Here is a 23,707-nt window from a genome sequence, read left to right as displayed (position 1 = left end):
TAAAGGCTACTATCATCATCATCATCATCATCATCATCATCGACAGAAGCTGACCCCCCCCCTCAGAAAAAACCTGGATCCGCCCCTGAAGGGGAGTGCTAAAGTTGTAGAGAAGGAAAGAAGAGTACATGAACATCCATCTTGTTCGTGTACTCTTCTTGTCTTCCGTACAACTTTAGCGCTCCCCTTCGCACAAAAGCATACCTACTAGTTCAAAGAATGCCGTATGGGTGCAGTATATAACGCTCCTAGTTGTAGTTGCTTTTACCTATGGCAGACAGGGAATTGCATCAATCAGATTGACTGAGCATAAACATTTGTTGACTGGTGGTAAAGAGTGACCTTTCGTTGCACTGTCATGCTCGCAAATGTACTGCAAAAATGTGCAGCCATATATACTGAAGAAGTGCACCTTATGTATGGCCAAAGCATGGCATATCGTTAATATGTGCGTAAGTCAGCCTTCGATTATCTTGCACGAAGAGCAAGTGTCATGCCTAAACAGTTACCTCTCGCGAGTGCCTGCATGTGTATGATTGATGGTGGCGCTGCCTTTACTTGAGCATGCACAGATAAGCTTTGCATCTTCCTCCTTTTCCACCAGTGCGTAACCTTTCAGTTGATAGTCGACGTTTGCGTTATTTTCATTCCTTTGCTCACTGTGCCCCCCTAGCCACGCCACTGTCTTCTTGTGCCCGTGTTAGCAATCCCGCCATTTCAGTAACATAAGTAAATCATTTCTGACAAAATAAATGCAAGTGTTATAATTGCAACAATTCACAATAATTATGCATGTGCACAGAAACTTCCTGCCATTGGGCTTTTAGAAAAATGATTGCTCGAAGATTCAGAATGATGAGGCATAATGAATAACTCAAAAAGAACACCTCCAGTAACAAGCAAAAATATTAGACAATTCCATGTGCAACACCCCATCATTCATATGGCAGATCGCACTTCCAGAGCCCCCACTAGTAATATTTATAGAAAACTATGGCTGTAACTGCCAGTCATTCCCACGCAATCTAAACAGCCATACCATAGAGGCTTGGGCTAGGCGGTACATGCTCGACAGGGGAACAGTGTGAAAAGAGTCAGCGCCCGAGTCAGAGCTGGTGTGTGTTCCCCTTCTTGTCTTTCATCTTTTCGCAGTGTCCCCCTAAACAGCCATACTGGCTGCTTCCAATGACATCTGGGAGTGGCCTTCCTGGGACCAACACATTCAAGGACCATAATGACCACAGGAAGTCATGTAGGCTTTCCACATAAGAACGATGGCTTGGACATGTGCCAGCCAGCTGCCACTGCCGCTGCTCGAGTGTGAAGCGCCTTTGTTAAGATTTGGGTTGATAGCGTGCATGTGTTTAGTTCGGACTTGGCATGTATCAAATTACATGTAATAACTTGTAACAATGACATTTTTCAAAATTTTGTAATTGATCGATTACTTTCTTTTTTTTTTTACTCAGTAATGCTAACTGTAATTCAACTGCTTTTTTCAGTAATCGATTACATGTGACCAGTTATTTTATTGACGAGACAAGCTGTAACAGGAGATACAGCTTTGAGCACTTGAATTTGGTGGGCACTTGAGCACTTGAGTGGCCTGTCCAATCGTTTGCACTGTAGATCCAAGCATGCATGCATTGTCAAAGTTGCTTAAAACACCATTCCACATTAAAGAAAACTGAAACTTGTTCACGTTTATTTCTGGCAATGGAGATATATTCATACAAAAATATATATATATATATATAGGCATTTCTTAAGCAAACATTAATTCAGTGATTAATTAGTAACTGTTTTGCTGAACTATCTGCAACTCAATCGAAACGCAGCGAATTAAACAGTAAGGCCAGTTCCAACGAAATTTTAGACAGCATAAAAAAGCAGCGTTTCAGATCCTACATTTTGAACTGTGTGTTGTCAAGCGTGCTCTTGGGAAAAAGGAACGACAACAAAGTAGTGGAAACAAACAAAAGTGCATTTATTGCACCTTTTATCCACCAGTGCCAGCTAGCCGATGGAAAATGCTGATGGCTCTGGCGAATCGAGTAAGTTCAACTCATCATCGTGCAAGGATATCGAGCGAAATGTTCGCCCCCGGGTGCAGTCACGCGAACGTAGGCGCGTTCGAACGACGATGTTCGTCCATCCCGGTGTCTCACTCCGAAGCCTTTTCGCGGGACGGTCCCCCGAAGCGTGCCAGTGAGTGTGCGGCTATCCGCGAGCGACGACTACCGTCTACCGACAACTACCGACTGCCGGCGTCGCAGGTGCTACGCGGGGAAGCCGGACTCCAAGAGACGCGAGAACCAATATGTGGGGGAAACATGAGGGGACGCGAGAGAGTCGTGCGTCCCGGTAAAATAATACACGAGTGGACAGTGCATGCACCATGAAAACCTCGCAAAGATGAAAGCTTTTGACACCAAAACTACTACGGAAAGAAAGAAAAGAATCATACGTGCCATTACCGTTCGCGGAAATAACTCGCAACGTTGAGAACCGCGAGTAGTATTCCCGGGCGACAACTTTCGGAGATGACTATCACGTGTTTTTGCGTTACTAAACATTACCAACGCCTCCTATAAAGACTTTTAGGAGGCGCTGCCATTACTAACACCCATGCTAACACCGGACGCATCGGCATATTCCATGGCACTGCGCCAAGAAGCTGCGGTGCGTTCGGCATACATGTGCCAGGAACGATATATATAATATATCGTCCGGGTAGACGCTGACGCGTCCGGCGTCACGCGAAATCTCGCGATAGTGGACGCCGCAAAAGTGTCCCCGTCCGGTTAGTCCGGTCAATGCCTGGAGGCATTGGTCCGGTCAACGCCTCCTATAAAAATAGGAGGCGTTGACTAGACAATGGACCATATTCTAGTACACTCTAGTCAGGTGGGCGCGTCCCCCGCGTCCCATGTCCCATCCAACCGTGTTGCCGCTTCGTCGGTCGCGATCAGCTGGAGACGGCAGAGGCTCGCGCATTTGGCGTGGCCCTGTTACATCCGCGAACTTGTCACATCCGCAAACCGCCAGGTGCACGCGTCGATCGCTAGCTGGGGTCAACGTTACTAGAACGTTAGCTGGGGTATTGCTTAAATGCTGTCAATAATAAAAGTATATATACAAGCAATTACCAGTTCTGCGATTTTTTTTTTTTTTTTTTTTTTTTTGCGCAGCGTCGTACTAGCCATAGAACGCGCAGTTGGAAGCAGGCGTTGATGATTGCAAAGAAACAGGCTAAATATGGGTACAGTTGCAATTAACGCAGCCCTACCGTAAAAGAACGCGCAGCCAGACGCAGACGCTGGCATATATGCTGGCGCAAATAAGTATATATACAGGAATATATGCGGCGGTAGGGTGCTATGATTATGGTGAAGCGTTTGAAAAGACTTGCACCGAATGTCGTGATGCGGGTGATCACTATATAACAGCCGCAACGCAGCCCTGTCGTCGGAACGCGCTGCGGGACGCAGGTGTTGGTAGAACCGGCGCAGCATGCAGAAACAAGTGCTGTGCTCGAATTTTATGGAAGCGTTTAAAACGACTTGCACCGTATACAGCGAAGCGGTTTAATAGCTAAGACCAGGAGCTAGCCCCGCCTCTCTATATCCTCTCTATTTTGCGCTGCTAAACAATTCATAACTGCCGCCCACTGCAGTTCGCAGTACATGGACGCGTTTGCGCCATGGGTTACGAACAGGCTGTCATGCACGCGCGATGACGCACACGTATGGAAACCGTTAAGTTAAACCGTTAAGTTAAACCGTTAAGTTAAGCGAAAGACTTACAATGGACTGTCCAGGTTTTTCTGCTGCTTGCTTCTTGGGGAACTGTAACCTGGTCAACTCATTCACAGGAACAAGTTGGCGACCTCGGCCCCAACACGGCAGCGGAATGAGCAACTCATCGTCATCCTTGGGCGCCTCTGCTCTTTGTTTGTGCATCGCGCGCAAGATGAAATCTGCTCAGCAACAGCACAGAAGAGAGAGCCCACTAGGAACGGCAGCAAGCAGACCTATATATGAACCGCAGAACTAAAAACGAACAACGAACGCCACAGAACACCTGCGAACGTTACAGCTGCGAACACGTGTAGCGCGCGCTGGCTCGTGCATAGAATAAACGTATACGCCTCCTAAATTGGTAGAAACATAGAGTTTCTAATATGAAACTCTATGGGTAGAAACCTATAACCCTAGAGTGAAAACCTTAGCGAGCGATGATGATGATGTCAGTGCTGTTGCCAAAGATACCAAGGCACAGAAAACGTTGGCACAGACGAAGGCTCCAAAGGACCAACCACAACATGTCCATAGAGGCAGAATTTTGCCTAGGAGGTTATAGAAAAAATTCATGTTCTTTGCCCATGTCTTTGCCGCCTCGTCAAAGTGTAGAGATGTGCGTTTTCCCCTGTCTATCTGCAGCTCCGTTTGAGCTAGAACGCAGCTCCGTTCTAGCCATGGAGGAAGGAAAAAAATTTTTTACCTCCATGGTTCTAGCTCAAATTTCGTAGCAAGCTTGTATCAGATCGTTCTGTAATATACTTGGCAGACACAGAAATGCAGGCCATGAAAAATCTGCTACATGCGCTGAAGTTTGTTCTTACAGCATCGCTCCTAGCTAGATTTGTTATATATAATTCCCCACTAAATTATATATCATCAGTAATTCCCGCAAACAAGCGGGCTTCAACAGTGCACAGACCGCACGTACGCGTGCCGTACGGGACTCGTTTAGAAATAAACTGTCTCACGCGTTTAGCTACGTAGCTAGGTGCCATTTGGCATAACCCATGAATGAAGGTTTTTTTTTTTTTTTTTTTTTTTTTAATACGGTGTAAGCAAGTATGTGAGCATTGCTCTCTCGTAGAGTCTGTTTGTGAGACAGCCACCACCACTACAACCGTCATGCAAAGGACCCTCCCAATTCAAAGGGTAACAAAGCATCCTTCAGATGTCTAGCACGATAATGGCAAGAAGGATGGATGGATGGATGGATGGATGGATGATGAGGCTGAACCCTTTAAATCGGGCGGTGGCATACGCCACCTAGCCAGCGCCAACCGGCGCCACCCAGTGAGGAAGCTGCGCGTTTAGCGCTTGTGGCAGCAGCGGCGGCAGGCAGCGGCCGAGAGGGCTGGGCTAGTCGGTCAGCTGTGCGGAGATCCGAATGTCGGCGCGTCAGCGCACTGCCGCCAAGCTCATGCTGCGGCCCTACTCCATCACCGATAGTTGATGATGATCACGCCGCCCTACCCCCCGGCACTTTACCCGAGCGAAGCAGGTGACGTGTGTGCTGCGCTTCTACACTCGTTTACTCGAATCAACGGGCTTTCAGCGGTGCCTGGCGCGCGATCGCTCGTGTAATCCTTAATTTCGTTTCCCCACATTGCGCGTGTAAAATCTCGTCCACCGCCAGTCGAGTACTTATACAGTATCGGTTGCCTGTCTGAAGACTATAAAGTGGCTCAATGAAGCGCGTGAGACCGCTGATCGAGGCGCTTTATTGGCGTTGCCCGCGGAGCCAATGCATGGGCGCACTCCCGGGTAGACGTAACACACCGTGTGGTCCCAGCGAGCGATTTATTGGCGCGTAGCGACCAAGGAAAAAATAAGTAATAACAAAGAAAGTGGAACGTACTTGTGTGTGCGCAAAAGTAGCGGTTGTCTAATCAGACGTTTTTGCCATTAGGCCAACCAAACGTTATGTAAAAACGTCATCTCGGCTGTGTGTCGTTTTGTAACGTGCATCGCGCGATATATCTTCGCTTGTTCGATGTGCTTGTGAACGTGTTCTGGTGGGCACCGCTTTCTCCTTTTATATATTGTGCCTTAGGTTCGCTTTACGTTTAATTGAAACAAAACTGACGCTTCTAAAAGTGAGATAAAATCTATTGTTTCCTATGCGCTGATCGACGTGGTACGTGGTTCTTCACTGCCGTTTCTTGGTGTAGCGCGGCGAAGCGCACTTTACTCGCGTTGCTGCTAAGGTTAAACTTATCGGCAACATCTGTTTCCATGCCTCGTTTCAGCTTCAAATTGTTGTGATGTCTTGGCACAGTTCAGCGAACAATGAAAACATTGAATTGCTCAGAGCTTCTGGAAAAAGGTTATACGCCAACACCATCGGAAGCATACGCAGGTAAGCGTTTAATTAATGATTTTGTTTTCTTTTTGTTAATTTTCACTTGACGGGGTACTGCCGCACTTGTCCTTGCTTGATGCGCGAACAGCACGCATGACATCCGTGCGGTTTCGTTAATTAATTACGACTGCAACAACACATTATAATTCATGACCATGCATGCCATCTGCTTTAATTCTGAAACCGTTGAATTCATTTGGAGTTTGCGCGCCCTTAGCTTTTTCTTCTTTCTATTTAACCACGGCTGTTAGCTGGGCTACAAGCAGCTTAATTAATGAACACGCAGGCCGCGTTTAAGTGATCGAATGGTTTCCCGATTGTCGCCATGCATGGGACAAATCGACCAAATCCGCGCCGACCAAGGTATACAGAATTATATACACACAGCAGGTAATAAGCTGTAGTTACACAAAAACAATATTGATCTTGTTTGGAAAGAAGAAGTAGAAAAAAAAAAAACAGCCCAGCTCTAGCGGTTTGCCTGCAAACTGCACTTTAATTATTACATTGCTATTTTTGTTACACTTCACTACAACATAACATATATTTGCCTTATTTATACTTGTGTGAGAACTTTTAACAAATGCCTTTAATTCTAATGAATTACATAATATGCGTGACAAATACTTTTTTCATGAATGTCCAACTTCGTTATATTCATACAAATATTTAACAGCTTAGTTTCTTAATGTAATATTTCATTTTCTTTTTTAAATTCTTTAACACACAAGCAAAAGTATCACATGCGTATATATAGCAATTTTACACAGTTAACCTCTTCTGCCTGTGTGCTTTGACAGACTATGCTAGAGCCACATATATATGGGTCTGCATGAGTACTTTGATCGATGAAAGTTTGCTTAACGTGTAGAGAAAAAGAAAAGAATTGCTTGCTGCTACATTATGCACTGGTGCACATTTTTTTTTTACCTTTTATGGGTGGTTAATTCAATAGTCAAAATTCTAAAAAAAAAAAAAAAAAGCAACATAACAGCATATCATTACAAGTGCATATTTCCTTAGTGAATTTCTTATTTACTTGTGCACCACTTGGAATAGATTGCCTTCATTCTACATGTTAATTATGGTGATTGATTTATTCAAATGGCCATGGAGCTTTGTTGCTGACCTTGAGGTTGTGGCCACATATCCTCATGACCGAGATGTGTGCATGGAACGCTATAGGTTTGACCTATCGCTGGCCGGTGCTTCATTGATTGATACCGGTGTCACACGGCCACTTTTGATAGAGATCGAGCCCGATCCAGATCTAAATTCGCAACCACAATTGGGTCCCTCCCGCAGCTTGTGCAAAGGAGCCAATCGTAACCAAGAAATTCAATCCTGATCGGGCTCGATCGCGATCGAAAGTGCGCCATGTGATGCCCATATCAGTGTAGTGCACAAATTTAACAACAGACAGGGGCGAGCAACACAGACAAGTGCCAACCTAATTTCAACTGATTTTATTGGTCACATGTGCAAATATGAATATGGAAGCACAAAGGAAAGTAAACAGAGGAAAAAGTACATATGAGCATAAAAAGAACAAGAAAAGGCAGACCGACCATATTTTCCCGCTCTTTTTCTGCTCATTTGTATACTTCTTCCTCTGTTTACTTTCTCCTGTGCTTCATTCCATATTTATATGTAGCAATATGAAAACTTGAAGGTAATCATTATAAAAACAGGACAGCGATGGGAGGAGACAAACGGTGCAGTATAACAACAAACTTTTATTGCATGTTGACATCGATATACACTGGAAGTACTATCAGTAGAAGGGAAAACAAACAAACAAGGACATGCAGTATCACCATTAACCGGGCAATGTCATGCACTAGATAGGTACATGATTTCAGTTTAGCAATAGTGAAAGAAGTGCTGACACAGTTATCACCATATTTATGACTGGCGAATCCACAAAAGTGGTTGAAGTTGTATCAGCGTGCCAGAGTGAGTTACCAGCCAGTCAAGCACGTAACTTGTGTCAAGTTGCATTCTATGTACTGTTATCTGTATCTGCACTAACTTGTGTTGGTTGTCACTGCTTGGATTTTCACATCACGCAGTTTATTTTGTAAAGGATCACATTTAACGTCAATGCTTGGGTGGTTTGTCTTGTACAAAATTTTGAGAGCCCACTGTTATTAGTGAACATGGTATCACTAGCAACGGTGAGTTATGCAAGTTGGATAAACTGGTATTGCCATCTGCACTTGGAGAGTTTGTTCTGTGATTCTCCATGCATTTGCCATGATGCCCGTCAACATGGCTTATTAAGTTCACTTTTTAAAGTATGACCCCTGGCAGGTTATTTCTTATTTCCATGTGGAATAAAAACTGAGCACAAGTTTTGATGAAGACAATGTTGAGATCGCAGGAACGAGTGCCCACCCTATGCAGTTTCAGCTACGTCGTAACTTGCTCTTAGCCTTACTTACTGCAATGTATACCAATCTGCCAGACAGTGTCCGCTGCTGAGAAGCCAGGTGTCAGTGCCTAATGTTGATGTTGTTAAATTAGTTGCAGGTTTCCTTGTGGCTGAGCAGCAGGACAGATTGCAGAAAAGAAAAAAAGAATTACACACAAAAGTCAACGCACCATTTATTCCAATGAAATTTCATACATATACAGGGTGTTTCAGCTAAGTCGGGCCAAACTTTAAATAATTCACGTGTGAGTTATGAGAATGCACCCAACTTAGTATTGTTTGCTGTCCTCTTGAGCAAGTTAGAGAATTTTTTATTAGGAACTTAGGTAATTAATTAACAATACCTAATTGGGCAACATTTAAAGTATCAATTTAAATGCAAAATATTTAATGTAGAAGTTGTAGCGAAATGTCCAAGTAAATTATTTCTGGGATGATAGCTTTTGTGGTTTTAATTTTTCCTGGCTGTAAAGGAAGTTCACAAGATTTGAAAAAGTACCACGTAAATACATGCATACGCGTAGCGACAAACCAATGATTGATGCTGCATGTAGACCGGAGGCATGAACAGGCCTTCAGCAACTGAGATGGATCGAATAGTACAATGATCTTGGTATCCACTATTGCCGTGATATCTTGTGGGTCGATGTGATAACATATGCAATAAATAACGCATGGCAATTCTTGAAGCTCTGTCGGTGCCCTTGTAGAAAAGTGGCGTAAAGGGCGAGGAGATTTCGGCAGCTGATGGTGGTGTATCAAAGATGACGGGTGTGGCAATTGCCTATATTTGTTTTTTGCAGTCTATTCTTGCCTTCAGTGTGCAGGCAGCATCAATCCTTCATTGGTAGAATGTTTGAGGCCACTAATGTCGCTGCACGTAGTCATGTGGTACTTTTTCAAATCTTGCATGCTTTCTTTGCCGTCCCCAAGAAATAAAACCACAGATGCTATCATTATGGAAAGAAATTATTTGGATATCCTCAACAGCCTATACAACCTTTACATTGAAGGTTCTGTATTTAAATTTATGCTTTAAAATTTTTATTTTATTCTTTATTCATCAATTACCCCGCAGTGCCCAAAGGCGTTACAGCAGGGGGGTTACAACATGGAATAAAATATATCTCCATTCACACAATACACTTGACTTTCACTCAGCCTATTCCACTGTTTAATTGTCAGAACAAAAAATGAGTTGGCATACATGTTCGTCTTGGCAGTGTACTCCAGGATTTTGCAACTACGATCCATACACTTTGAAATGTAATGAGGTTTCTGTAGGTAAATTTCCCTATTAATTACAGTTTTATTATAGTAAATCGAATATAAAAATTTTAATCTCAGTTTATTGCGCCGGCCAGAAAGAGATTCCCATCCTAGCTCAGCCTTCATTGCAGTGCAGCTCTCCCTCCTTCCCCAAATTGGCCAATTAATAATTGTTAATTAATTACCTAAGCTCATAGTAAAAAATACTTTGAGTTGCTCAAGAGGACAGCGAACAATACTAAGCTGGTTGCATTCTCATAACTCACACGTGTATTTTTATATGTTAGACCAGACTTAACTGAAATGCCCTGTATGTATGCTGCAAAAATAAATTTAAAAAGCTGTGCAGAGGCTGCCAACAAAACATGATTGGGGCACATGCAAATCATGTTCCAGGATATCTTGCTGTTCCCCACTACATACACACATATGTGTGCGTGTGCTTTGTGCGTGTGTTAATTTTTTCAAATTTGATCTTGGTGCAGCACTAATGTTTCGGTGCCTATTATGTAGGACAATGTGGCAAACATTGTTCACTATGAAAAGGTTCCCACCACCTTGTGTGGCGTCATCATCAGTGACAGTTCATAACTCTAACTATGAAGAAGCAGAATTTACTTGTAAAAGTTAGATGACTAAATGTCAGAATAGGTCCTTGCACCAGAGTTTGGGATTGGAGGAGAGCTTTGAAAAGCAGCTGGCTTCCAGAATTTTGCAAACACTTCATTAGTTCTATTTGAAAACCAAGACATAAGAGTTGGTTTTGAAATTCCTTATATAATATGGTAACGTAAGTCACACTTCATTAGTTCTATTTGAAAACCAAGACATAAGAGCTGGTTTTGAAATTCCTAATATGATATGGTAACGTAAACCACACTTCATTAGTTCTATTTGAAAACCAAGACATAAGAGCTGGTTTTGAAATTCCTTATATGATACGGTAATATAAGTCACACTTCATTTGTTCTAAGTCACACTTCATTAGTTCTATTTGAAAACCAAGACATAAGAGTGTTGGTTTTGAAATTCCTGATATGATACGGTAACATAAGTCAACTTTCATAGCCCTGTGCAACTTTAAAAGTTCTCTGTGTACCATCGTTTCATGAATAGGGGATTCTGGTCGCAAATCCTCAAAGCTGGCGATGCCAGCATTGTTACTTTGCAAGAAATATTGTATATTGACATTTTTATTGTTCAACTTATGTTTGTGTTGTAATGATTAATGAGCTTCTGCAGCCACCCATTGTATTATGCCAGGATACATGTGTTTCATTAAAATACATCAAAGTGTATCAGAGAGATGGGGGGATTTGCAATGCTAAGTCTTGCTGCGGCCGCTGGAAAACAGAAATTTACTCAGAACTTTACTATGACTCGGAAAAAAAAAGCTACTTTAGTGCAGCAGCACAGGCCCTGCAGTAACATAAATTGCGTTATCAGACATACAACTTTGTGTCTGCCATGCATTGTTTGGGAATGCACACAGTAAATGTATGTGCTTGCATACCTACCTGCATAACACGTGCAGGAGATGGCAGATACAGTAACTGGCATCACGATTCATCAACCCCTTAAGAATGGCATCAACCCTTCAAGAACGGTAAAAAAAATGAAACAAAAAATTTTCAAGAAAGACAGATTCTTTTATGTGCAATGAGTCTGATGATCACATAAAACAAAACCGCATGAAATGTTACTTAAAGAAGTGAATTTTACTAAGAAAAATAATTTTTTTACACTGTAACGAAGATGAACTTCACTGCGCACAAGTGAGTCAGTCTATGCTCCCAACTTCACCACTCAACAGCTCCATGCACGGTCTGATGTTATTTACAACAAGCACAAAATAAAGTGCACCATCTGTAAGAAGTGCGGAGTTATACCGGAGCTCAAATTGTCTTCAGGCCTGTGCACAAAAAAAAAAAAGGAAGCGCTGGTGAGCTGGTCTCGCCATTTGTATTTTTGGCAAGTTCTCACTTGATGAGCTGAGCTCATCTTCCGTTTTTAACGTGTTACTGGAAATTAACAGGAACATGTAGCACGAGGAGTGTATCACACAATATGCCCGAAGCAACATGGGGCAGCGCAGTGTCCTTCTGTTGCAGTGCTGGGCAACTGGGCTCTGTTCCTGGCGGCTGTGGAAAGCCTGATGGTGGTGACGACAGTGGCGGTGTTTGTGCATGAATGCCACTACCTCAGTGCCTGCTGGCCCCGCAGGACACTACTCTACAGCTCCCTGGCTCTTGCTGTGTTTCCTGTACGTGCAGTTTCTCTCTGTGCTGAGCTTCTGTGGTAACATTGAACCTTGTTCTAACAAAGTCACATCCTTGCTATGTGTGATATTCGTTATAAGCATATATTGTTATATGCCGATATCAGAACTTTTAAGCTTACTTTGGTATATCCAGGAATTCGTTATAGTCGAAATTTTGTTGTATCCGTGTTTAATTGTTACAACAAGTTTTGTTGGATCCAGGGTACTCCCTATGGTAGCAAAACAGCATGAGAGGCAACTGTACCAAGGCAAAAACCAGCTGCTGAACATAACCCTGTTTCTGTCAAAGAAGTTGCATTTGACTTAATTTTGTTCTTAAGTAAGCATTGGTAGGGTGGTATCTATGTCCTTGGGAATTAGAACTAGTTGAAACGCCACTTTGTTATCTTTGTATTGGTGCACTTGCCTTATGCAGAGTTTTGTTGCCATGGGCTGCTCGCTAGTTCTGTCGACTTTGTTTTCGCTATCAATAGTGCAATTAGCTATGCCACGTGTTTTTAAATTCTATTTAGGTGTCTGTAAAAGGGACCGACTTTTTAATTACTAACCTTGGAACACAATTAACTGTGAAACTGAAGCTGAGGAGCAGCGAAGCCATGTCTGCTTATAAGATTATAGCACGACCTGTGAGATATGCAACTTTAAAATGTCTTATGAATTATCAGCGTTTCAGTTGACAGTTTCGGGACAACCTTAACTACTCATAGAATTAAGGGGCATTCTTTAAAACTGACTTTTGGGACAGAAAGTGGTGCTAGTCTTAGGATTTCTGCTAAGCAGACTTCTCTTCACTACCCCTCGGCTTCAACTATGCAATTACAACAGTTGACCTGAAGTTAGTAATTAAAAAGAAAATATTTTAGTTAATTAACAAAATTACTGTTTAATTTTTTCTTGCGGCTAATGTCTGCCTAGTCACGTAGCCTATCTGCAAAGCTGGCAGTTTTCTTTTTCTAAGGTGTTCAACAGAGTGAGACAGTTACAGTGCATGCGGCCCTTCATTTCCTACCTCCTTTTCACCCCTTTTATTACAACAAAACTATCTAACTGGAAAAAAAAAAACTATATAATTTAATGCTGGTACATTTTAAAAAATACTGCAAGCGATGGAGGAGTAGATAAATACAAATTAGTGCTCCCAGCTTGATGTTCTCACTCTGTGCTAGAACTGCAGTGGCTGCATGTCATGCACTCCTGCAGCAGTGGCAAAGCTAACACCATCTTGGTTTGTTTAATCAGCCATGGCATTTATGTTGCGCATGCATGTGTCTTTTTGAAGCATGCCCATACCCAGTCTCACTCACACCTGGCAAACAAAGTAAGCTGCAGTCATAATGTAGATTACTCGAATTTCTTTTTTTTTTTTTTTGGTATGTGTACTAAAAAGTTCGAGACTGTGCTCAAAAGAATCTTTGTCCTTCAGCATTAAAAACGCTCTAAGGTAATATTTTTGGCACTGGTATCCCAACCTAGAATGCAACTAGCCGTCTTGTAAAACGAAAATGGCTTCTCTTGAACATGTAGCACACCAATCATGTTTTTGTACATATAGTCAATGTTGTTACTGGGATCTTGCCTTCTAAATTAAGAAATTTAAGTGTTGTGCACAGACATGCCCAACCTCAAGTTTGTCTGTCAGTAATAGATTCAGAATTATAATTTTTCAAATTGTGTTTTGTTATAATCATCACGAAGATGACTTCATGAAGTGGTGTCTCCATTCTGTGAGCTCTGTCATGTCAAAAATATTCCATCCATGCTGCTGAAGAGAGCCAAATTGCGACTGTAATCTGGCATAGCAAAAAACGGTCTCGGGGCTCTCATTTGATAGTTTAACCAGTTATTCAAACAGAGCATGATGCAGGCGGAATCACGTCTCGTTTATGTGAGCCGTGGCAAATACACGAGAACTCACAAATGGCTTGGTTGTTGAATGTCCTCTCGCACCCCATTCTTCGTGCTCTTGCATTACTTGGTGTGCTTTAATATGATCGTGCAAATCATGTGTCGTTGCTAACCATTCTCTCTGTCTTTTTCCCCCTCTGCCCACCCTCTATGCTTCTCTGTGGCCTTTGTGAAGGTAACGTCAGTCTGTGCCTTAGTGGCCACCGTGTTCCCAAGAGTTCACGATGCCACTTCTTCTATTATCATGCTGTAAGTGGGCACAGGTGCAGGCAGCCAAAGCACAGCACTTGTGCTCTAGGGCAGAAGCACTGGAGAACCTTGTGTGTGCAAGGCTCTGCAGTTTTTCAGGCCTGATTGTACAAATTATGTGTAAACTAAGCTCATAGTTCGAGTAATTTTTAAGTACATTTGTTTGACTTATGAATTATTGAGAAAAGTAATTGTACATTGTCCCATCAAATCCCTGCATGACTTCACACTTTCGTAAGAACAGTGGCTTGACTGACTGACATATATTAAAAGGTAATGTATACAGTATATAACACCCAAAAACTTGAGCATTGGCATTTGATAACTATAGCGAGCAGATGTTCTATTTTTGGCTGGTTGTTCCATTAAGCAATCTTGCGCTAATCGAGCGTACACATTTGCTTTCAGTTTGGTACAGAGAACTGCAGGATGCACTATTTTGTGAGATTTCGGTTTAACTTGCTTATCCTGTACATTGATTGCCTTTCCTAGCATGGTAACTTTTGAAAACCTGTACTTTTTCTACAATTCTTGGGAAGCTGCATCACACATGTATACGTAAATTCCTTTTCTGATTTCATCAATTTCTGTGTGCTGCAGAAACTTGTGGATGTTGCATGTTCTTGATAGTGAAGACATTTATACCTTTATCTATTATATTTCAGTATGCTTCAGGACATGCTGATGTATGTACAAAATAATGATCAGCTTGCACAATTGCTCGTGTGCGTGGCTAGGCAGTAGAATGAGTCATACAGGCACAATACGTAAGCCTTAAAACTTCCAAATCTTTTTAAATGTGTCAATAAGAAAAAAACAGCTACAATAAGAAAATCAGCAAATTTAACAGGGCGAGAAATATATGTAAAAAACAAATGATCTAATGGAGAGTGATATAGTGCTTGAAAAAAAGGTACAAAATTTATGGACGCATTAAATTAATTATAGTACTTGCCATGTTTTTGTTTCCGGCATAGGTTAAAATTTTCTAGCTGCACAGTACGGTAATTTCCAATGGAAAGGCAAGCGTGCAAAATACGAACACTAGAAGAAAGAGAAGAGCAGCACAGAACACTCACTGTCAACTGATAAACCACACAGTGGTAGATAAGGAAGACACAAAACCTATCCGTGAAAGATAACAGTTAAGGCATAACATATCTTCCATGCAATACAATTAAGGGCTGACTCATGCATGTGCTACTACTATTCCTTGATATGCCATGTGCCATCAGGCACACTTCGTAATCCTCATGTCTGAACAAAGCTTTACTGTCTGCAAGTTCAGAAGTGCACTTGCAATTGCGGCAGTTAATCGAAAGGTCAGACGGCGTTCCACTGGTCAACAAACAACCATGCTCAGGTAATCAGTGTTATGCTTAGTCAATCTCTATTAATGCAATGGCCTGTCTGCCCTACATAAAAGCGACTGCAGCTGAAAGGAACTTCATAAACTAGTATGCCTATATGGCATTCTATAAACGTCTTAGTAGGCTTTACATAACACCTGTCAGATCATATTTTTTTCTTCTTTTTTGCACAGTAGTGCATATCTTTTCTAGATTACTGCCAGACAACAAAACAATCATCATATGGGCTGTCAACATACCTCTGCTTGTAGATTTGCAAATTGAGAATGGTCCAATGCATTTAACTGGTTACTCATGGTTTTTAGTAAGAAAAGCACTAACCATTAAGCACATGCAGGTACTCTGACAGTATACAGGTGCATTCTTCTGCTGTTCCCATAACAAAGCACAGTGACAGAAGCTTGTGTTGTGCACTGCCAGATGCTGCCTTACAGTAGCTCCTCCCTGAAGTCCCTGTTTTTGTTCCTAGAGCTTCACTCTTCTCTCTCTCTTTTCTTTTTTGTGTGTGTCTGATGTTGCCTATCATGCTTATCACAGTTGGGTGAACGTTTGGGGATAGCCCTCCCTAATATATTTACAAACCTGAGCGGGTGCCTACCAATGTTGCCGAGCTACCTGGTCACCATGTTTTTTCTGGAACCTTCCCTTCGATTTAAAAAAAAAAGCAGATAATCAAAAAACTGTTCTGGTACAGCAAAACCTTGGTTGGAGGTAGATTAAACTATCACTTTGTTCCGAGATTGCAGGTGCAAAGGAAGAAGCACAAAGAACGCATGTTAGGAGAAAAACTACAGCAAAGTAGAATTAACAAAATGCCATTCAGCATAATCGCAAGGGGAAACATCTTTTTTTACATGCTTCTCATCTGTCATTACAAAACACTGTGAAATGATTGGCTTTTAGTACAAAGACACATAAGAGAATGCCACAGTTGTTGGTCCACTAACCAGGAAGCAGCCTTGCTCAGATGTGTTCGCATTTAACTATGATTAGCATATTTATTTACATTAAACCTAATGAGGTCTGTACTACTGGTAGAGCTGCTACCTAGAAGTTTTCTCCTCACTGCTTTTTTTGTGCTGGACTAATGTCGTTATTCTGCACCTGCGTTTCAGTTGTCCATGGTTATATATGATAGAGCAGATATTTGAAATGCGAGTGCCCTAAGCACCATACTGTTTCTAGCAAACTAGTCGGTGAAAAGTGTCTATAGGCTTGTGCACTGAGGTGATTAAGAACACCACTGTTGTGCACGTGTATAAAGCGCCTGTGCTGCCTCTGTCCTTCAAGCTTTTGTGGGCACTATGGTGATGCCCAGGCAGCTTTTGTTGTAGAGGCGTATTGGTGGCAATGTTTTCCTTGCCATACATTTCTTGGTTCCGGGCTGCTTGAGGATTCCTCCAATAAGCGTTCTGGCTAGGCCATGGTGTTTCATGTGGAAGATTCACGGCATGACTGTCGTTGCCGTGCATCTGTGTGCAGCTGACGGCTGTTGCATGCAACACATGCGCAGGTATCTTCCATTTTCGCTGGTGATGTACTTTGAGCTGATCAGCTGCTATGCGGGGGGCTCGGAGCAGCTTGTCCAGCGGCTCATCAACGAGCAAATGCCACTGCGGGGTCCCCCCATCTGCTGCGTGCTGTGGTGCTGCCCGACACCTTCCTTCTCCAAGTGAGGCCAGCTCCCCTGATGGCTTGAACAATGTAGTTCAGAAGCATTGACTGTTGGGCCAGTTGGTGCATCACGTGCTGTCGTTGAGTGGAAATAAGGGCAGGAGGAAACCATGTGGACAGGACAGACGCTCACTTCTGAGTGTCTCTGCGCGTCTGTCCTGTATGTGTATCTGTCCTGTCCTGTATGCGTCCGTCTGTCCTGTAAGTGAGCGTCTGTCCTGTCCACATAGTTTCTTTCTGCCTTTATTCCCACTCAACAGCACTACATTAAACAGTGCAGTTTGTCAAGTGTCGGATGCCAAAATTTAATGATGTTACTCATTTAATTAGTTTTGCTGTACTACACCTGCCTCGAAAGAACGCTAGAGAGAAAATTTAAGTCAGTTTATACTGCTAACATATTCGTTGAAAACTAAAGTTTCGTTAATTTTGTGGTAATGGGTTGATTAGTAGAAGATAAGGTGAAGGTCAGATAAGATATTGGATGAAATGAAAGTCAACGTTTCATTCTGTTTTAAGTTATGTGCCATAACCCCAGTGCCAATACGTCACTGTGATGTTAGAGGTTTCAAAGCATTTTCTCATACTTGGGTTGTGGTGCAGTAAATTTCTCGAAATTCTCCAGGTTTAGTGTTTGGCTCTGTTAGTATACAGGGTAGTCCATTATTGCCCATAAAAAAAAAATTAAGCAGACTCGAGCACGCGCCCTCAAAATCCGCGTCAAAATGTTATCCATTTCTATGGTGCAGCCAAAAGGATAGAAATGGATAACATTTTGTTTATTGACGGTGCCATAAAGCTCGATTTGTTCATTTCACGGTGTTCATTGCTGCTCTTTTACGAGTTTGTGCGAGTCTATGCATGTTCATTTTTTCTTATCTCTTGTCCTTTCATTTCTTGTTTTATATTAAACCTGTAGTAGCATGCCAAACCTTTTGTTTGGCTAACCCCTTCACCTAACCATCCGAGAATGTTCCTTGGTGCAGACCCGTTTTTTCCCAGAAAATCAGTTTTTAACTTTTTACAGGATGTGGGCACATTGCAAATTATTGGCCCACAAGTATCGTAGCATCGCCTCTCGCCCGAGGCCCCTGCTGCGATAGTAGCGCCTTGTAGAGCACCTGCCTCCAGGCCCTTGAACTTAAGGGCCTCGGTGAGGCAGTAGTGCTACTGGTATTTATACATTTTAGTATTTTACTCCATCTGAGTATACCTTTTTGGTTCACAGCACGCCTCACGAGTCATTGTCATTAATTTATTATGTTTACATGTTACTACTGGTTTTAGGCCCCCATACAGCCGCGTTATATCTTCACAGTCAGCCACGTTTCCCTTTGCGATTATTTGTATCTTCGAACACATAACACCATCGCTTGGCGCTCTTTGGCCATTACTGGCCCTTGCGCCATAAAACACCACATATCATCCGTCACCTATCATTAAAATTTCTCTCACCAGCACGCACATTTCACTACTGGTTGATATTATGGTTTTGTAGTGATACATTCTTGGAATAAACAAATTATGTACACGGTGGGTGGGCTATGCGGTGTGAATAAAGTACGACAGCAGTGCACGTTCAAAGAGACTATTGTTTAAGCTAGTGGTTAGGCATAATGCAGCACCAACAATATTCTCAGCAGTTTAGAACACAGGATGCAACTGCAAAATATTATACGTCAAACCTCGATATAACGAAGTTGTACTTGCATCGAAAAACTTCGTTATATTGAGAATTTCGTTACATCGAGGTTTCGTTAATTCAATGGAACTAAGATGGGGAAATAAAAATAGTTCGTTACATCACGAATTACGTTAAATCGAGGTTTGTTATATCAAGGTTTGACTGTATACTTTTGTTCACTACTGTAAGTGCCACCTAACAAATCACCAGTTTTTTTTTTTTTTCTACAAGTTGCTTATGCCTTTACTACACTGATGTTCTGATACTTAAGCTGTTTGTGTTTTATCACAGCCTTTCAACTTCACATTCCTGTTCTCAATACTTACTGTATTTTTTATGTTGTAGTATTTGGTTCATATATTTTTGCCACTCCCCTACAATGTACTGTATGTACATTAGGACATATTAATTAATTAGTTAATTATAAAGACCCTTCTTATTGACTTTGCAGGCGAAGGTATGCTGTCCTGCGGGTGGTGGTCTACCAGCTGTTCTTCATCCCCCTGATTCTGATCACCATCATCTTTGTATGCACGCTCACAGGCATCCATGAAGGGGATAAGGTGTGTGCACCTTATTCATGCAGTATAGGAACCTGGCTCATTAAAGGGACTGAGCAGAGACAATTATGAGCACTCACAAGTGCACTCACGATGAAATCTGAGCAAAACATAAGTATCTCCGCAGCTGTCACAGCGCAGCCTGGTATTCACATTTTCAGCTTCTACTAGTATATGTGAACAACATTTTGATCTACAGTTTTACTAGCTTCTGTTACAGGCTGCTTAGAAATTGAACGTTTTATGAGATCCTGTGGTCTGTAAGCCCTTCTGGTTGACTGGCATATGGGGCCCAGCTTGCTTTGACATCACAAAATATGTGAAATATGTTCATATTGTACAATCAAAATTAAATTTAAAACAAATGCTGAAGAAAGATTCATAGTGCAAATAAAAGTCTGCTAAATGGAATTTATGGAAGGTATCAACAGTGTGGTATGTGCAAGGAAATAAATAAAGAAAGAACAACTTATTATAGTGAAATGAAGAAAAACGATATTTTGGAATTACCGTATTTATTCGAATATGCGGCGACATTTTCGTCCCAGAATCGTTAGCCTCAAAGTCACCCGCCGCCTTGTACGTGAATTTTGCCTTTAGGTGTGGCGTCACGGCATTGTGAATGTCTCCTTACAGTGTGGCTTTACAGCAGTGCGCGCCGCTATGCCGTGAAGCCACACCTAGAGGCAAAATTTGCATATAACTCGCATTCTGCGTGGCAAAGCCCCCCCCCCCCCTCGCCCATTTCATGGTCGCCATTTTGCGTTCTGGCTGTATTAGTAATTCAGCATTTCAGGCAATCCCTGCCGAGTATGAGTCATTGGTTGGCTAGCTCTATGTCACCTTATATTAGTGTGCATATTTAAGTATCCTTTCTTGGGTCCCCGAACTGCACACCCTCACCTTATAATCGTGACCGCCTTATAACTGAATAAATATGGTAATACTTTATCTATCTGAACTGATTTAGTGTTTCCCCTTAATGTCTCTTTAACAAGCCTATTTTACCGTATTAGTAAAAAGGAGGCACGCATGCACGTGAAACAATTGAGGCAGCAGCAGGAGCGATTTTCTTTCTTTGCAGATGGAGGCGACCAATGCGTCCCCATACCTGATGCTCCTCCAGGCGGGATCCTTCCTTCTGGGCACGTACGGCTTTGTCATCTTTGTCAAGCTGGCCTCGCGGCCCCTGCCTCCGCAGCTGCTGCTACGGCGCAAGTTCACCGTACTGCACCTGCACTTTACCCTGACGCGGCTGCAGCTAGTCGCATTCAAGGCAGCCGGACTGACGGGTCACCTGCCCTGCGTGCCGCCTCTGGCCTCCATGGTCACGGGAGTCTGTGAGTTCACTCCCCCTTCACTCAGGCTGAACGTCTTTACGAGGCCTAGGAGTGCTACATCAGAGAAAAAGATGAAGTAGTTGTGGTCACTGACAAAGTGATAAAACAGAGACGCTTTGTTTCGGTTATTGCGACCACGAAACCCGTACGGACTCTGAAATGTATGTTTTTTCACTTTTACAATGTCAGTGACTGCAACTTTTTATCCAAATTGTGTTACCTGACGAGACAAATTTTTGTTGAACCCTTGACCATACCACAGAGAAAGGCTTGCGGCTGATCATTGTACTTTGTTTCATACGTAGCAGGCAACACTACAAAGGCAAGAGAGATTTCTCCCACTGTTTGCATTTGCAATAAAGGAATAGTGCATCACAATCAAACAAAGATATAGGCATGTGTGATATAATTCAATGTAACATTCAGTCTCATACCTTTACGTTGCAGAACATGACATATTAATTTTATTACTTGGAAAGCATAGCAGATCTGAACCTATCCTAGTGACACATTTTGTACGGAATGAACCATTCGTCATTCCCTCATGGAAAGGACTTCTGCCGAAAGGAATGATGCCTTTGCTCACAAGTCAAGTCAAGTGGACGAAAGAGCTTTCTGTACTTTTTATTTATTTTACCAACTGATAGATACAGTGTAGTCTCATTAATTTGAACCCGCTATTTCGAACTTCCAGTTTATTCGAGCTAACGCTGTGGTCCCATCAAAATTATGTGTATTTCAATGAGTGAAAACACACGATAATTTTAGCGCACAAGCGTTTGTGACTGGTAATTCGAACATACCGCGCCACTGACTATGCTCTCTGCAGCGCACACACATGCAGTGGCGTCTCCGATCCAGCAGTGTGGCCGCGTGCCGGTTCATGCTCCATTCTTTTATTGCAAAAACTGTATTTTGGCACACCAAAAGGTAACAAAATTGAACAGTAAAGTCGGGGGCGTGGATTATGTGCAAATTTTGCCTTGGGGGTGTGGCTTCACAGCAGCACCGCATTGCCATGAAGCCACGTTTCCGGAACTCGTCACTCACGCGTTAGCTCACTGCACAAGCGCCACCTAATGCAGTGCTGCGCACAAGTCCTTCATTCAATGAGCCTGCTTTGTATCGAACTTTTTTTAATGTTAACAAATTTTCAGGCTCCTTTGAATTTAAATTATTGAGATTCAACTGAAGTATAGGATCTACATTGGATTTCGTCTTCAGGGTCTTTCTTCTCCCAAGGCCTACCTCTGCATTCTTTCTGCTCTCTGATGACACCAGCACCTGCTTAAATTTCCGTGTTGTTCACAATTTTTCGTTTTTCTTGTCACCCTTTACTTCGTTGAAAAACTAATAGCCCCAATTTACAGACATGCCTCAACATGCCTCAGCTTACTTTCCGAACTTACGTGCCTCTCAACTAATCCCATCTTTTGAACACTTTAACTACCTAATGCTGGTATTACTCTTTGTACTCGCTTGGTATATTCCTTGCCCCTGGGAAGAGACTGAGCAATGGGTGTATAAATGCTTTCAATGGAAGCAGCTGTTGCCCTGGCAAAGACAAGTCCCCACATTGAAATGGTGAATCCAGCTTTCCCTCGTTTGGTTGCTGTTCATCACCTATATGATCATGCACTTTGCAAGGTTGTAGTAATTGCTATTCAGTCTGTGAGACCTTTGTTAACAATTATGTGCACCATTCTGTGGCATTCTATACTTGCTGCAGCAAGTAGTCTTATGCAGTGCCAAATTGCCACTATATCAGAATAACAATCAATTACAATAAATTTATTTTCACATATACAAGAGAAACATTAAAGCATTTTTATGCAGGTGAACACCAGAACTCATTGAAAAGTTTAAGCGATGCTGATATAATTAATACAAATACCAATTTGTTACATGTTCAACGTTTTTACACCTGTGTAATATACTTATATGTATGCTCTTCCTGCTAAAATCCCCATTGGGATTGGCAGTATGTCTGAAATAAAATTAAAAAATAAATAAAATAAAAATAGCAGTGAAAATTTGGGAACATTGTTATTATCACAGAAAAGTGGATAGTAGGGTAGGTTTAAATTATATTTCTCGAGAAGGAAAAACTGCCACCGTAATTCGGTTTTAAAGCAATTAATTAGTTTATTGCTTGTTATGTTTTGAGGCAGTGAATTGTTTTGTTTGAAGACAGTGAAAGGCATCAACAATGCAGCCGGACTGCAGCTGTAACTGCTGTGCAACATGTTGATCATGCATTTGGCGACTCAGAAATGGCTGTACTGCACCGACTTTTGTTTGTCCTCCCTCCGCGCAGACCTGAGCAGTGCCATGCTGATGGGCCAAGGGTTCATGGTGTCCACCGTGTCCCGCTACTTCTTCCTGCATCCGCAGCCGAACTCGACTCTGCCACCGCACCCGCCAGCCCCAACGTCAGCCCACGTCAACAGCCATCAGAGATCGTCCACTGTCTCCCTGCCCCGCCCGCAGGCCAACGCACACCAGGCCAGCGCACAGCAGGCCAGTAGCCGATACCTGGCTGCATTCACTTACTGACTCTGAGGGTTGGATTCTAGCCAATGCATAGCAAGTTGGTCAGTTGATACATGCCACGGCGGAGTGTTGGTGTGCTATGTGAGGCCACAAAGTCAAAGTTCGCACATGGCTGTGCCATCTGGCGAGCAACAGCAGCTGTTCGTCATCTCCAACAAGGGCAGCTTCCTGCCTGCAAACCAAAGAGGGACATGCTTAAACCTACTTTCTTGCTCCACGATGAGCA

General features: G+C 42.5%; 1 protein-coding gene across 1 annotated transcript; it reads left to right on the top strand.

Annotated features, from left to right (window-relative positions):
• Positions 1 to 5,096: 5,096 nt before the first annotated feature.
• LOC119434691 (organic solute transporter subunit alpha) lies at positions 5,097 to 23,484 on the top strand. Its single transcript, XM_049659566.1, has 7 exons — positions 5,097 to 5,301; positions 6,050 to 6,159; positions 11,977 to 12,128; positions 17,184 to 17,342; positions 19,480 to 19,591; positions 20,673 to 20,928; positions 23,246 to 23,484. Exons 3-7 carry the CDS (start codon positions 12,052 to 12,054, stop codon positions 23,482 to 23,484), a joined length of 843 nt encoding a protein of 280 aa, XP_049515523.1. The 5' UTR covers positions 5,097 to 5,301; positions 6,050 to 6,159; positions 11,977 to 12,051.
• The last annotated feature ends 223 nt before the right edge of the window (positions 23,485 to 23,707 follow it).

This window comes from Dermacentor silvarum, unplaced genomic scaffold, assembly GCF_013339745.2.
Source record: "Dermacentor silvarum isolate Dsil-2018 unplaced genomic scaffold, BIME_Dsil_1.4 Seq171, whole genome shotgun sequence".
NCBI classification, from domain to species: Eukaryota; Metazoa; Arthropoda; class Arachnida; order Ixodida; family Ixodidae; genus Dermacentor; species Dermacentor silvarum.
This window is presented reverse-complemented; position numbering and strand designations above follow the sequence as displayed.

Coding starts and splice junctions, on each gene's coding strand:
- LOC119434691 (XM_049659566.1), top strand. CDS start 12,052: ATGAATGCCACTACCTCAGTGCCTGCTGGCCCCGCAGGACACTACTCT. Junction 12,129..17,183: donor TGGCTCTTGCTGTGTTTCCT/GTACGTGCAGTT, acceptor ACACATGCGCAG/GTATCTTCCATTTTCGCTGG. Junction 17,343..19,479: donor CCGACACCTTCCTTCTCCAA/GTGAGGCCAGCT, acceptor TTGACTTTGCAG/GCGAAGGTATGCTGTCCTGC.